The sequence below is a fragment of the Xiphophorus hellerii genome, chromosome 23, assembly GCF_003331165.1.
Source record: "Xiphophorus hellerii strain 12219 chromosome 23, Xiphophorus_hellerii-4.1, whole genome shotgun sequence".
Classification (NCBI taxonomy): domain Eukaryota; kingdom Metazoa; phylum Chordata; class Actinopteri; order Cyprinodontiformes; family Poeciliidae; genus Xiphophorus; species Xiphophorus hellerii.
In genome coordinates this window covers 2914144-2929429 of record NC_045694.1, presented here as the reverse complement: position 1 = coordinate 2929429, position 15286 = coordinate 2914144, and the positions used below count along the sequence as shown (strand labels likewise).

General features: G+C 37.4%; 2 protein-coding genes across 2 annotated transcripts in view; one reads left to right on the top strand and one right to left on the bottom strand.

Moving 5' to 3' along the window:
• The first annotated feature begins 26 nt into the window (after window positions 1-26).
• On the top strand, window positions 27-11693 carry ppid (peptidylprolyl isomerase D). Its single transcript, XM_032554911.1, has 10 exons — window positions 27-190; window positions 1991-2131; window positions 5796-5902; window positions 6052-6240; window positions 6995-7117; window positions 7884-7990; window positions 9782-9926; window positions 10126-10212; window positions 11011-11053; window positions 11307-11693. Exons 1-10 carry the CDS (start codon window positions 106-108, stop codon window positions 11393-11395), a joined length of 1116 nt encoding a protein of 371 aa, XP_032410802.1. The 5' UTR covers window positions 27-105; the 3' UTR covers window positions 11396-11693.
• Window positions 11686-15286, bottom strand: part of etfdh (electron transfer flavoprotein dehydrogenase) — a 17161-nt gene continuing 13560 nt past the window's right edge. Inside the window, exons 12-13 of the mRNA XM_032554910.1 lie at window positions 14006-14227; window positions 11686-12166 (exon numbers count right to left, since the gene is read on the bottom strand). Coding sequence (XP_032410801.1) covers window positions 12003-12166; window positions 14006-14227 — 386 coding nt within the window. The 3' untranslated portion in view covers window positions 11686-12002. The remainder of the gene's footprint in view (window positions 12167-14005; window positions 14228-15286) is intronic.

Sequence of the window (15286 nt, the reverse complement as noted above, 5' to 3'; positions counted from 1 at the left end):
AGCGTCGAGTTGGAAGTTGCGTATGCCTTTCATTCATAACGTCAACGGCTCCAGTGCGCCGGTGTCGAGTTTTACAAGGTTTAGGTTCAACGATTGCTCCTTAAAATGTCTCACCCAGTACCGTCGGAAAAGCCATCCAACCCCGAGAATCCTCGCGTTTTTTTCGACGTTGACATCGACGGGGAAAAAGGTCCGTTTTTTATTTTAAATGAACTCATGTAGCAGCACGTTCTGCGGCTAATTGAACTGTTAGCCTGTTAGCTACATCCGTCCCAGTGACTTCCAGAAGCTTTTCCAGTTTCTAAGGAGTCAAAAGAAAATGAAGCTGATAAAATAAACATGTTAGAATGATGATAAAGTTTCACAGTTAAAGTCTAGTGTTGTAAAGCCACGCGTAGTTTTTAAATTGGATTAAAAATAATATAATCTCTAAAGAATGGTGGTAAACCAGTGTAGTTCAGTCAAAAAATGTTGTATTGAGTAGTTATGACTAATTATTAAGATCTGGGAGTGCATTTCCCTGCCATCATGGTGTGAATAAGTCATACTTAGAAAGTATATCAGGTCGATATAATGTTCATACTTTTTCTTTTCTTTATTACGGTTTTATGATCATGTTTGAGTTAAATTTGAAGTTAAAATAGGAATTCACGGTGTTCTTTAGCAGTCTGAAAAAGCAGGGATTTTTTTACACGTTTTCCAAGTCAGGATTAAATTGGAAAAAAGTGGAGTATGGAAAGAAAAATACTTTTTCTCTGTAAGCCATCCATTCATCCATCTTACCTTCACTCCGTACATTAATCATTCACTATAAATTTCTACCATTCATCAGTCCATCTATTATCCATCCTATTCTTTCACCTAGCTGTCCATCATTATCCATTTGGTTGTGCATTGTTCTTTCTTCCATCTGTTCATTTTCAGTCCATCTGCTTGTTCTTCCATCCATATGTCCGTCCACTCGTCTGTTTGTCCATCATTATCTTCCCTTTTTCTCACCATCGCTTTTCCATGAGTCTGAAAATGTTCTGGAACAGATTAGGATTGCATTTTTTGTTTAGAGCACCTCAAGGAAAATAAATATTAATTTATAAAGGCTTATAATAGTAATAAAAAAACAAAAACTCAAACATGGACACTGTTTCATTTGATATTCCTTTCCAAAAGGAGAGGTAAAAACCTCAAGTTTCTTTTTTTTAACCCCTCCAGGGGGTCTTTTTGTGGGCTTTAGTGTGCCTTATATGAAAATAGGCTGACAGGAAGGGGGGGGTCGCCAGATCTGGGAGTCGAACCCGCGACAGCCGCATCAAGGACTCAAGGCCTCCAAACATGGGTCGCGCTAACCACTACGCCACCACGGCACGCCCCAAGTTTCTTTTTCAAAGTTGTCTCAAATCAGTTTATCCATTTGTCTAAACATATTTTGTGTTATACTTTGACACAAAATTTGAGTCAATATATTTACACATGAAAATTTAGTTGCAGATACGTACATGTCCACACACATTTATTCATTCATAATACATACAAATTGCAGTCACCACTCAAACAATGTTAGCACCTTAACATGCATTTAATGATCTGAATACCTCAACCGTCAAATTTCTCCTAAGCTGGCAACATGTTATATTATATAGCAGTAATCCTCCTGAAGTTTGCTTAAATCTGCTTGATTTTAATATATTAGTGTTGAACTGTCCCAGCACTTTTTCTTGTTTTATTGTTTTTTAAATCTAATTTATTACGGTCTAGTCCTTTTCAGTCACTGCATAGCCTAAAACAGAGTTTACTTGGATATATTTCACTGTACAGCTTGTACAGTATAATTATACAAATGATGGAGCAAATTCATGAACTATTCAAAATTTCTTAAATTCAGTTTTAAGATTTAACTATTTAGCTGACATGTTTACAACTACTTGCGATTTATCAAAGTTTTACCCAAAGTGTCCTCTATCTGAAGCTGTTTTTCTTGCTTTTCTGTCCTCAGCCGGCCGCATTGTTCTGGAGCTGTTTGCCGACGTCACCCCTAAGACTGCTGAAAACTTCCGGGCACTCTGCACCGGAGAGAAAGGCGTCGGAAAATCGACGGGGAAACCGCTGCACTTCAAGGGATGTCCGTTCCACAGAAGTAAGCAGCCCTCATCCTTTCATTTGATCTCACATTTGAGTTGAATGAGTCAGGAGGACACCTTGAAGTTAGAACCTCTGTATGGTGGGTGAATAGCTGAAGGCTGTCCCAGTGAAGCGACACATTGTATCTGTGGAGGGTGTGCAATGAAAGTTATGCTCATGTAGCTACAGTAAGTTTTAACATAGATGTTCGATGTTGGACTTCAAACTATAAACAGTGACAAGCTGATCTGGCTTGTTGACCTTTTGAGCTTTAACTCTTTGAAAGTAAATTTATTTATCCAGTTATTGTCAATATTCGTTCTGTAGGTTATCCTGCAATAGTCAGCCCCGCCCACTCCTCACTACTCCCCAGGGCTGCCTACTGACCAGTTCTCCGTCTAACAGGTCCGGAAAATCTCTGAGTCCTGGGTATTACCCTAAGAGTACTCTATAAGAGATAATCTATTTAAACTGGTGGCGAAAGTGGTTCGTCTAGCTCTAACTACCTCCAATCCAGAAGTTATGACCCTTTACAGTTAAGAAACAATCAGCTGAGTAGCCCTCGCAGCTGCATAATTCCAATAACCACTTCTGTTAACGGTAGCCCACTTTCTAAATCATAACTTGCACTTGGAATCGGCTAGATTATGTTTAGTGACTTAGATGTAAGTCCCAGGGTCATTATTTACTCTCACCAAAGGAAATTATGAAGCCTCCTATTTACTGGAATCATGTACATTAGTTTTACCTTAATTAAAAGAACTGGACAAAGATTAAATGACTCTATTAATTCCAATGTCCACCAACCTCATTAGAGTTTTGTAGTATAAATTTATTAAGCAAGCTTAAGCAGGGATATGCGACATACAAATCAATAATCAATCGTATATAGATCAAAAACAGTGTAATAAAATTTACATGTACAATCATACTACTCTGTCTCCTTTCCCTAAGAGTTAAGTCGCAAGTTCTGAAATGGAATTTCAATGAGCAGATTCAACTCATACCCAGATGATGGCGGATCTTTTGGCAACAGGAATTTCTAGCCTCCTTGGTTGAGGTCTTTATCTCGTGTGGAAAAAATCCTCCTTAGAAAGGTAACAAAGCAGAACGGGTCCGAATCTTTTTGCAAAACCCAGTTCCTCATCCCTGAGGGACCTTTGTCCTTCCTCCAAGTCTTGTTGCAGAGTTTGAAAGTGCTGGGTTGAGACGAGACCAATGGTCAAATAAAGAACCAGAGATGGGGCGATGGGACCCAGTCCTTTCTTAGCGGTGTGAAGTCCGAGCTTCCCCGTGGTTCTGAAGTGCGGTCCGTAGCTCAATCTGCTCCTCTGTGAGTTGTCTCTCCTTCAGCGCCGCCGGACTGGGAACAGCTGGTTCCTCTTTTCGGTCCCTTTTTATACATTTCCCCACCCTGTGTGTGTATGGGAGGATTTGGTCTACGTGACTTTCTCCACATCTGCTGTCTCTCATGAAAAAGCCCCTACATTTCTCAACCCGCTTGCCGACCACAGTGGAAATTCCTGTACTTCTCCTTTCTTCCTGTGCTTCTTGGCCATCTGCTCAGAACTACTTGCGACATTTCCTGTTTTCAGAGCTGTACTGCACATTCGTCTCTTCTATATTCTATAACTCACTTTATCTATTAAAACTCAGTAAACACATTCAACCTCTTGTTAAATTGATTTCAGATGATTATAACTTCATATTCATTGAAAATAGATCACTTTTCCATGTTGTTAATCATTAACATAATCATTACATATTTAAGTCATTACAGATCATTAATCAGAGATTCTTTGCAGAAAGTTATGGAGTGATTACTTATACTCATAGTATTCAGACTTATTCAACTTAATTAACTTTTAATCAAACTACAGGATTACTTTATTTCTTCCAAGCCTTTATGCATCTTTTTCTGCGTGTGCCTGGAAAGATCTCATACCCTTATGCCAGTTTTCTTGACAGTTCCTACAGAGACACATAATGACATGTAGCTCGTAAAGTCGGCACTTTTCTCTTAAATATGTGGCCATATTACAATCCTTTACATGTTTTATGCCTTCTGATGCAGGATTGAAGTACTGCTGGTGGCAGTTTTATTTAAAAGTCGCAAGTTTTAGTTGTGATAACCTTTTAAGGAAAGTACAAAGTCCTTTGTTTTTTGCAGTAGGTACAGGAAAAACTATTCCTAGCCATATTTGGAAATAAACAGTTAAATATTGGTAATGCTTTATAGGAAAACAGGTGAAAATGTGTTGTAATTGACGCATTAATTATATGTTATTGGATTTCTTGACAAATTGTACTTCAAATGTTAATATAAAAATTGCAATACATGTATAGTTTCTTTTTATACTTGAATTGATGCATTTTGCATAGATGGTGGATTTCAACTGGTAAAGTATCAAATAATACTAATTCAGGTGGCAAGTTTTATTTCGAAAACACTCTAGTTCAGTGGTGCTCAAAGTGGGTCCTGGATCGCCGGCATCCTGCACTCTTTAGTTTAATACACCTGGATCAATTGATGGCTCATTAGAAGGCCTAAGAACATCGACATGCTGAAAAGGTTGTTACTACCACAAGGGAGAGAACTAAAACAGGTTCTGACCATCAGTGCTACCTTGTCAGATTTCCCTACTGTAGCACAGATAGATAGCTATGTCTGCTGGTGCTACGCGTCCAAAGCTGCTACCGTCATGTTTCTAAACATGACGGTTGTGTTAATGTTAAATACATTGGATAACAGTATTTGAGTGACTGGACGGAAGTGGAAGCTTAGGAGTTATACTTAGCATAGCATTATAACAATTTATATACATGACGAAACCACAAGAATATCACTTCCTTTATCTGAATATCCTACCCGTTTAAAATGAAAAGCTATAGATGTATGCACTAGTCCTTTTGTTATCCTTTTTAAAAAAAAAATATTTTAAATACAGGTGCTTTTTTAAATAAACAGTATCAGTCAGGGGAAACAGGTTTTTATTGAAATTAAATTAAACACAGACATCTATAAATATAGATCACCACAACTCTTTTTTTCTCATTAATATGTTGTATTAATGACAGACTTTATATGCAGCGAAGCCACAATGTGTCCACCGAACTGCGCAGGTCACTGTGCACCTGAAATGATAAGATATGCTTAATATAAACCAATATTACATCATAGACACAGCTTCAAAGTCAAATAATATCACTACCAACATGTTCTATTTAGCACAGTTTAATAAAAAAAGAGTGTTATTAAACTAAAATATTTTAAAGTACAGGGACACAGTTTTAAAGCCAGGTATAAATTAAATAAAACTTACCTTAATCTTCCACAAAATCAAACAGACGAAACTTCCACAGGTAGGATGTATTGATAAGAAATCTGCTGAATAAGCAGTATGTGATGTAGCATCGTTGTGGGCATTACCACAAGGTAGGACGGATTCATGGGTAGCACAGATAGTTAGAACACTGACTTCGGGCACCACTGCTCTAGTTAGAATGGGACACTCATTTTTATTACAAATTGTCACTTTGAACTGTCTTACTGCTCAACATTTGCTACATAAATAATATTACCTTACAATAATTTTGTTAAGTGTTTGAAATACAGTTTATAAAATATGAAATGTTCTGAGGTTTTTACTCTGCTTTATCTATTTTCTTTTATTTGAAAGTCATCAAGAAGTTTATGATCCAGGGAGGTGATTTCTCTAACCACAACGGCACGGGGGGCGAGAGCATCTACGGGGAGAAGTTTGAGGATGAAAACTTCCACTACAAGGTCTGCTTCTGCAGCGCAATATGTTCAACTTCTACATGTGCTCTCAAAAACTAATTTAGCTCAAAAATGTACAATGTAAGGTAATTGTCCAAACCTGCCTTTGTTCTGGTTCATGGATGCTACTGAAGGCGTTTCTCCTCTTCTTGCAGCATGACAAAGTGGGACTGCTAAGCATGGCCAATGCTGGAGCCAACACCAACGGGTCACAGTTCTTCATCACGACGGTCCCCACGCCCCACCTGGATGGAAAGCATGTGGTTTTTGGACAGGTGTTAAAAGGGATAGGAGTTGTAAAAATGCTAGAGTCCGTGGAGACCACAGAGGACACTCCTGTAAAGGTACAGTCAGCAGTTAGCCTGATTTACCTGCATAAAAAGGAGAAGAGCACTTCAAAACAGAATCTAACCAACCAATTTCAGCAAAGCAATGTTTAATATTTGGGTGTACTAAAGAATTGAAGTACAGTGCCTCAAACTATTAATATATTTGTCACTGCTTTACATCACCGTGTAACATTCTTGAATGGTGGTGTTGACTTAGCAGGCGTTTGTATCTACAGTTTTGAATTTAAAGAAAGAAACATCTTGTAATTGTAGCCAATAGAAATCATTTTAATATCCCCAAGTGACCTAAAACAGAAAAAGTTTATTCAGATTTAATATACCTGAGGGCTTGTTTGTCAGACTAAAAGTACTTTTTGAAAATAATCTTTAAGTTGGTATTCAACATATTTATTATTATGCCCACACTTCTCTGTTTCTTACATATCAGAGAAGAATAAATTGATTTAAAGAGAAACCTTTGTTGTGACAATGTAATGTCTGTATGTTATTGCAGTTTTTAACCAAGCCCTTGTAGGGCTTTAATGTCATTTAAATATTTAATAGTTGATTTCTGACATTTCTTTGAATAAGTCTGATTATCAAACAGATTTAATTCATAGTCTCTGTTCCCTGAGCGAGTATTACACTGTTAGCCAACATTATATATTTATAGACCGTCTTTGCATTAATTCTGTTAGAAATATTTGAGCATCAAATAAAATTGTTCTGTGTAAAATGTCCTGTAATTTGCCTTCCCCCCCCCCCTCAGCCTTGCATCATAGCGGACTGTGGTGAACATAAGGACGGGGACAGCTGGGGCGCCGCTCCAGATGACGGAACCGGAGACGCTCACCCAGACTTCCCCGAGGACTCCGACATCGACTTTAAAGATGTAAGTACCAGCGACGTCTTTGATCTTCAAGGGCATGGGTTCATCCTGGCAGATAGCATCAGAGCGCTCCGCCAGGACTGGAAGGCCATTTTTGGAAATGTGCTTCTTTGCTGCCCTTTGCAGTGTCAGCCCAGAAAATGGAAACAAATTTCATTCTGAGCTTTAAGGACACGCTCAGCCTGGAAACTGGAGAAATTGTTTGCAGCATTTACTCATAAACACGTCACTGAAAATGTATTTAAACATAAAGTGACTCGGCTAGTCTGGCTCGAACCTTAATCAACTTCATGTGCAACTCTGTAATATAAAATATCAGTAACGACTGAATTTATTTTAAAATCTCAATTCAATAAGAGTTCAGCACAAATTACTAAATTACTAAAGCGGTTACCAAATGATTCAACCCTTTCATGACAAGCATAATTAGTGATTAGCAAAGCACCTGTTGTTGTTATGACCTGCTGGAAGTTGGAACTGAGTGGCAAATCAATTTTATCCATTAAATAAAATTTCTGTTTATGAAAATTTTAATTTAGGGAAATCTGGATTTTTTGTCCCCACCAGTGGCACTCCTTGAGTTTCCATAAATCAGAGTGATGCAGTTGTGGTTAAATGGAGTTGTGTTTACTAGACAGCAGAAAATTAATTAGCCAACAGAAAAGCTGCAGAAGCATCTAACGATGGGTCTCAGCGTAAAAAAACAAACACAAACCAAGACTAGATTTCCACACAGGGAACATGTAATGTTTTCATTTTAATCTTTCAGCTTGACAAAGTTGTGTCGACTGCCGAAGACGTGAAGAACATCGGGAACGTGATGTTTAAGAACCAGGACTGGACAGCTGCAGTGAAAAAATACAAGAAAGCCCTGAGGTAAGACTGAGTGTCTCTGCAGCTCTGGTTCCCTTTCAGTCACAGCTGTCCTGGGAGAGCAGCGCTTTAATAAAGCAGCTATTAAATTAAAAATATTAAGGCCATCAGCATAAATCAAACGGATATTTCATACAGTATCTGAAATAAGTTGTTGTCCCAAAGGCGATTTGAGACGCAGTTTTAATTCAGTTCAATAATACCATATTTATCCCCAAGGAAATTAAATGTTGTCATAACTCGTAACATCCAAGAAAATTCAAAGAGTCGTTGTGGACGGTGTTCCTGTAAACAGGAAGAATATCAGGTAGCAGTCAATCTTGCAACAAATCTGAAGGGGCCTCTGACTGAAGACTTGCTGTATTACCTCGTCTTAAAAACATGACCAAAAGTCTAGAAAAAAGAATAAATCAGAATGCAAGACACTTATGGAGTCGGGAGCGAGATAAAAAAGACAGAATTAAAAGGTTCCCTGACAAAAATGAACAGGAAAAATCAGGTTTTCAGCTTACTACCAAACCAGCTTGTCAGAAATGGAAAAATACTATCTTTTTCCAGTCAGTGAATGCACCATGCCAACTAGTGCCAAATAATGATGGCGCTTTTTGTTGTGAAAGTTGTGGCTGAGTGAAGAATCTATTTTCTCAGGTGTTTATTAAAATATTCAGAAGAATCAGATTTAAGAAGCTATTTAAAATGAAATCCATTTTTTTATTCAGCTACAAGAGGTTAAGACTTAAGCTAGATAATGGAAGGCTGAATGCAGTCATTCTATTTTATCCTCCTGTGTTTTCAATCTCTGTCATGGATTTGATGGATTTGGAGAAGTTGGCAGCCATTAGAGATGCTGTGGTTTTGGAGATGCTGTTCTGCCCCTGAAGGAATGAAACAAGAGCAAAAGGTTGAACTCATTTTTTTGGTGTGACTTGGAATCTTCCAGGATACGTGTTGTGTTCAGGGACAGAACCTCAAGGCCAATATGCCTCAAGGCCAAGTTATATAATAGAAGTTACGGAGAGAAGGGTGTGTGATTTAGGAACCTTAGAGACTGATCTTTCCTTTTTTGTTTATAACTCGGCTCTTTCAGCACAACCTCCAGCATGAAAAAATAATGTTCATAATAGAAGTGGTTTGACCATTTGATCAGGATGTTTTCTGACCGCCTGCCTTTATTTGTTTAACCAGGTCAGTTGGTTGAGCCCAGTTTCTCTTATTGACAAATCGTGATGTCTGCAGTGGTTCAGATGCCTCTATGCACCATTGATTAAATGGAGCACCAACTTTTTCACACTGGTTGAATGGCAAAGGTTTCCACTTCAGCAAAATTGTGAATATTAAAGAAACATTTACAGTTAAAACAATACAGAATATCTTTTGATATCCATTTTGTTTTTATATGAATTGATTAAAATTAGTTTGATCTGAAATAGTTAAGTGCTAATAAAAGGCTGTAAGGATACAAATACTTTCACAGTTCTGTAGTTTTTCTGAAGTACACACACCTCTTATTTTTGTTGCTAACTTCAATAATTACATGACATGGTAAATACAGTTTAATCTGTGAACTCTATCACTTAGCCTCCACATCGAGTCAAAGTAAAAGTATTTAATATTTATACTTAAAAATAGGAATAAAAACAGTTTTACAGCAACTGCTTTGACACATTTCAGTGTCATTCTGTCTTTTCTAATGACAGAGAGAAATCTGTATCAGCAATTCAAAGCCACAAAAATCACAAAAAACAGGGGCCCACCTGTACCCGAACCTTTATGGCCTGCTTTGTGTTTGTGCAGGTACCTGGACATGAGTGGCAACCTGGTGGAGAATGAAGAGGAACACAAGAAGCTGGAGCCCACAGCAGTCAGCTGCTTCCTCAACATCGCTGCCTGTAAACTGAAGCTGCAGCTCTGGCAGGAGGCTCTGGAGAGCTGCAATGAGGTAACACCAGCAGATCTGCGCCTGTAGCTGCTTTACTGCATCAGATTAACAGTCAAGGTTAAAATGTTGCATTTCCCACAAGGTGGTGGGTTATTTTAACTGGAAACCAATTCATTTAGGTGCAGTTAGAGCATCATAGCTGCAGCTTTAAAGGCATTAATCAAAACAAGGTCGAGTAAAGATAAAATTTCTGTTTCAGGCTCTTGAACTAAACCAAGAAAACACAAAGGCACTTTTCCGGAGGGCCCAGGCCTGGCAGGGGTTGAAGGAATACAACAAAGGCTTGGTAAGCTCTTCAAAGCTTTTCTTCATCTTGAGAGAAGGAGAGAAAGATGTTATCAAAGCAGCTGCTGGTGGTGGATGTCACAAAACTGGCAGCTCATAAAGCTTTTGTTTTGTTTTTTATACACGGTTGTGTCTAAAGTAATAGCAGCAGTCCATCATAATAACCTGGATCACTGTTTTTAATAGAAATTATTTCTAAATGCCAAATTAACAAGCAGGTGTAGTAAAGTAATCAAAAACTAACAGACCCACCCAGCATGCTGCTGGTGTAATTAATTAAAAGGTGTGCGCTCAAAAGAATAGCAATCCATGAGGTAATTCATTCATTATGTGAAACAGGTGTTAAAAGGTGACCTTGATTTAATGATGTACATACTGTATATAGCAGTCCTGATGAAAATGGGTCAGTCCAGAGAAAGTCTGAATGCTGTATTTCTCATCCTTTAGTGTTTTATTTCAGAACAGGGTTGAATGGGTTGGACTGGTTGGACTTGTAGAGTTCTTCTTGCTTCTTGTTTAAGACTAAATGACCAGGAAACAGTTGTTTTTAACATGAACATGTGAATGAAAATTTTACACATTTTTTATAGTAATATTCCTTTACCCTCGCTTTCTGAACATCAACAGATTTGATCAGTTTTTCTTTCAATTTAAACTTTAATGGGATCCAATTGCATTTACATGTATGAATATTGAGCTATAATCACTTTTTAAAGCAACCACTTAGCAAATGAAAGTGATATTCTTTGTACTGTTAAGTTGGTCTAACTAAGACCATTTTATTTGCTTTTTATTTTAGGGTGATCTAAAGAAAGCTCAGGGAATTGCTCCAGAAGATAAAGGTATGTTTTTTTTTGTTTGTTTTTTTATAATCGTTTATATTTTTCATGTTGCCCCTGTAAGCCTAAATTTAGCTTGGAAAACTTAAAGTCTAATAAAAACGTTTCATCGGCAAATAACTGCCTATTAGTTAACATTAACAAAAAAGAGATGAGTGACATCAGTATAGTAGAACTAAAAATAGTTCAATCTTATCAAGATGTCACACTTTTCATGTAAAAACAATGAAACCTTTTCAATTCTTTCTTTTGACAGCCATCATCAATGAGATGAAGAAAGTCCAACTTAAAATCCAAGAGGAGAAGGAGAAAGAAAAGAAAATCTATGCCAAGATGTTTGCCTGAAGACAAACTTTGTGCTGCAACAAGTTGTCGTTTGTTCATTTTTGCAGTCATCTCAGTAAAAACTGAAGGTATTCAGAGACTGTAACAGTATTCTCATTCTACTGTAACACTTCACTGTGATTACCTCCAGCTCTGGTCTGAAGCATGTTCAGGTTACAGCTGACTAACACAGGCTTGTCGTGTCTTATTCTACATAATGTTGTGTATCTTGTATCATTTCATTGTTGACATTTTGATACAATACACCAGTTTGTTTTATTTATGTTTTTACTGGTCAATAAAACAAGGGATAACTCAAGTTTTCTTTATTTTCTGTGACATTATACAGTATTAGTTTCTGTTAAAAATGCCGACAGACATTAATTTACAGCCTAATTTTTACAAAACTGACAGAAAATGTTTCTGTTGATCAAGTATTTTCTCTTTAAATGGATTAAAATGCCCACAGAGCTCATGCATGTTGGACCTTCAAGATTCATAAACACACTTTATAATTTAAAGTTGTACCCTCAGACAGCTACACGGCTAACAGTTCATACTCAGGCACATACTGACCGCTCCGGACTCCTTAATGTGAAAAAAAAAAAGTTTTGTTGAAGATAAAAGTTCACATTCCGTTGTAGGCAGGTCCGCCGCCGCCCTCCGGTACCACCCAGTTGATGTTCTGGCTGGGATCCTTGATGTCGCAGGTCTTACAGTGGACACAGTTCTGAGCGTTGATCTGTAGTCTCATCCCATCTCCGGTTTCCACGGGAACGTACTCATACACACCTACAGGGTGGATGGAGGAAAGAAAATTTTAAAAAGATAAATATTTAACTTAAATGTAATTCAATCAGGTTTTATGTGATACCTGAAAGGAACGTCTTTGGACTGAATCCTCCTTAATCAGGACTTTCTAGGATGTAAATCACTCGGTTTATCACAGCATATTATATCAATTTGCTTGGATGATGATTCCAATGTTGATCGATTTCACAAAGTCCGTCATGATACGATACAATTGTTATTGTAAACTTACCTTTACATCAACTTACAAAAACAATTTAAATTTGATGTTATTTCATTATTTCTAATCATTTTTCTTAAAAGAATAAAATATATCTCTTGTTCAATGTAGACACATTCCTCATATCACCTTGTATTTAGCTCCATGTATCCTGGACTACTTTATAAATAGACTTTAAACCAATAACATGGATCTGTAAAGCTTAAAGGCAAAGTTTCTATAAAATGTTTGAGCATTTGAAATAAGTTCAGATAAAGCAACATTTAATTAATTAATATCCTACTTAATTCAGTAGTATAATCTCTTTTATGGAAACTTTATTAAAACCTGGTTAGTATTAACCTTGTTGCTGCTTTAGCAGTTTAATATAAACCAGAATTCTGCAACCTTTAAAATCCAAAGAAACATTTTTCCCCGTTCAGCTAAACAGAAGTTGTTTAGAGCCCAAAGTATTAAAATGTATCTACTACTGAAAGTATATACAAATTTCTAAAGAACCATTTTATTCTACTTCTAGGTTTTAAAATAAAGCATGTATACAGTTTCTTCCACAGGACGCAAATCTATATTTAAAAGCGTTATCTTTTTTATCCAAAGATAAACAGATTACAGACCTCTGATGTAGGCACACCTTGCCAAAAAACTCAGTTTTCCACATTGAGCAAAACAATGAGCCACAGACGGCAGAATAACTGAAGGTTAATCTGACATGTAAATCCATTAATGAACAGACGCCGTGTGGAAGATATTTAGCTGAAGATGGCGAGTTTGTGTAGAAAAAAAAATGTGAGGACGAAGCAGTAGATGATTAAAAATTTGAATCACTTCAAAATGCTTAAATGTAATTAAACTGTGACAATAATGAAGAAAGAGCAAAACAGACTAAAAACATGAAAATTTATATTAACACAAACATTGAAGCTGCAACCATAAAAAACAAAAACTAAAATGATTTAAAGTCCAGTAAACAGCTATTTGATTAATTCCTTCCTGTATGATCCAACCCACTTTGCTTTTGTTTGTTGCTTTTACAGGAAACCAACAAGCATAAGAACAGCAGCAGTGAGTTTCCCAGAGCTTCACATGAGCCACATAATGAAGCTTCACTTTTCAGCTATTTCCACCAGAGCCGGTCTTTGAGAAAATGAGTTTAGTTGCTTTCAAAATGAGATAAACAGCCAATAATTTAACTGTCTGCCTCATTTGCACAAACACTTCCACACCAACAGCAGCCCTGTAGGTCTGCCACATGCAACACCCAAGATGCTGGACTATTTTAATCAATAAATTCTTATTATCTGGAGGAAAACAGACCCCAGGCAGAAACATTGTTTTGTTAGAAGAGTGTTGCTTGTTAACAAGTTTTTCTTGTTTTTCTTTGGAGTTTAAATTATGAAGTTCTAGAGAAAGCTCCATGTCTCAACACATTCAGCACTAGCTTTTTGTCTTAAAGATACAGTCTAAAAGAGTGTTTTCCCTTCTAGATTAATTATTAGAGATGATTCTCTTTACAGACACATTACTTTAAAACAAGAGAATACCTTCTGTGAACCTGGACAGACTCAATGTGCTCATACTCTGCTGAAAGGCTGTGAGGTTACCTGCCGGGCAGAAGCGCTGCTCCGGTCCGTCGTAAATAGCCAGGTTCCTTTCAACGGGGATGCGGTCATCCTTTAGGGTCAGGTGTGGAGGCTGGTCGCCCTCGTGGTTGGTGCCGCTCAAGGCCACCGAGGACAGCAGGTCGAAGCTGATTTTGCCGTCGGGCTTCGGATACTCAATGGGCTTACAATCTTTAGCTGGTTTCAGCTGGTTTGCATCCAGGCCTGCCGCAGAAAGAGCACGGTGGGTTAGGAGGCGCTGTCCTCAGAGGACGACTAAAACAACGGAACCGTCCAGACGACCGGTCCGAGTCGAGACAGATTAGTGGTGACGACTGCAGCTACTGCAGTTCATCTACCGGTGCCTCAAAATGAACAAGACTAATAAATATAAGTTTTTTGGAGCTACTGAGAAGGACTACATAGTAACCTCTAGACCAGGGTTGTAAAAAGTGTGACCCGGGGGCCATTTGTGGACCTTGAAATTATTTTGTCCGGCCTTTAAGTTACAAATGGAAAAAATTCAGCCAATAAAATAGAAAACAACTGATGACCCCAAAACAATTTGTTATTTTCTCGTTTTTTTCAACCCAAAGTCCTTTTTATTTTTTGGCTCTTTAATATACAGCCGTTCTGCTGACTAATGAGAAATGAAGGAGGACCAACATCAGCAGATACACCGACTTCTCTCATCATCATGCTGTGGAAATAAGTTGTATTCTGTCCTTCCAGAATATGGAATCTTCATTTCCTAATTCCTAATGAAATTTACCTTCATCTGAAAAGCAAGCCTAAAGCAACAATAAGGTATTTTTTCATCTTTATCTCAGGTAAAACACTTTAAACATTGTCTTTATTGCTTTGCGTATGACTTTACAATCCTCTCAGGAATGCGGTTCTCCAATTGTTTTTTTTCTTCCCAACTTTCTAAAATGCTTGGATGTGACACAATGAATGAACTGCAATAATCTTAGTCATAATGGTGTGTGCAATACTGTGATTGCAAAAGTATGAATGATAGAAAGTAAATTTACAGAGTTATCTGATCACCCTATAAATATTTAAAGCATCTCTGTCCATTCGGATGGACACCTGGAGTATTGCTACAGAGACCACAAAGCTGAAGTGTTTAGGAAGCCTCCTGAAAATGAGAGGTGATTCTTTTCAATATTAAATGTTTCAGCAATAGTATCACAGTTAAACACTTTTATGAAATTATGCAGCCCTAGAAAAGAAAGCACTCGAAACATTTCACTCTTTTGATTATGATCATATTAATTAAGG

Bases quoted from the DNA above. Each gene is read 5' to 3' on its own strand.
- ppid (XM_032554911.1), top strand. From the start codon at position 106: ATGTCTCACCCAGTACCGTCGGAAAAGCCATCCAACCCCGAGAATCCT. The intron at 2,132-5,795 runs GTAAGCAGCCCT...TTTATTTGAAAG, and splicing joins GGGATGTCCGTTCCACAGAA to TCATCAAGAAGTTTATGATC. The intron at 10,213-11,010 runs GTAAGCTCTTCA...TTTTTATTTTAG, and splicing joins AGGAATACAACAAAGGCTTG to GGTGATCTAAAGAAAGCTCA.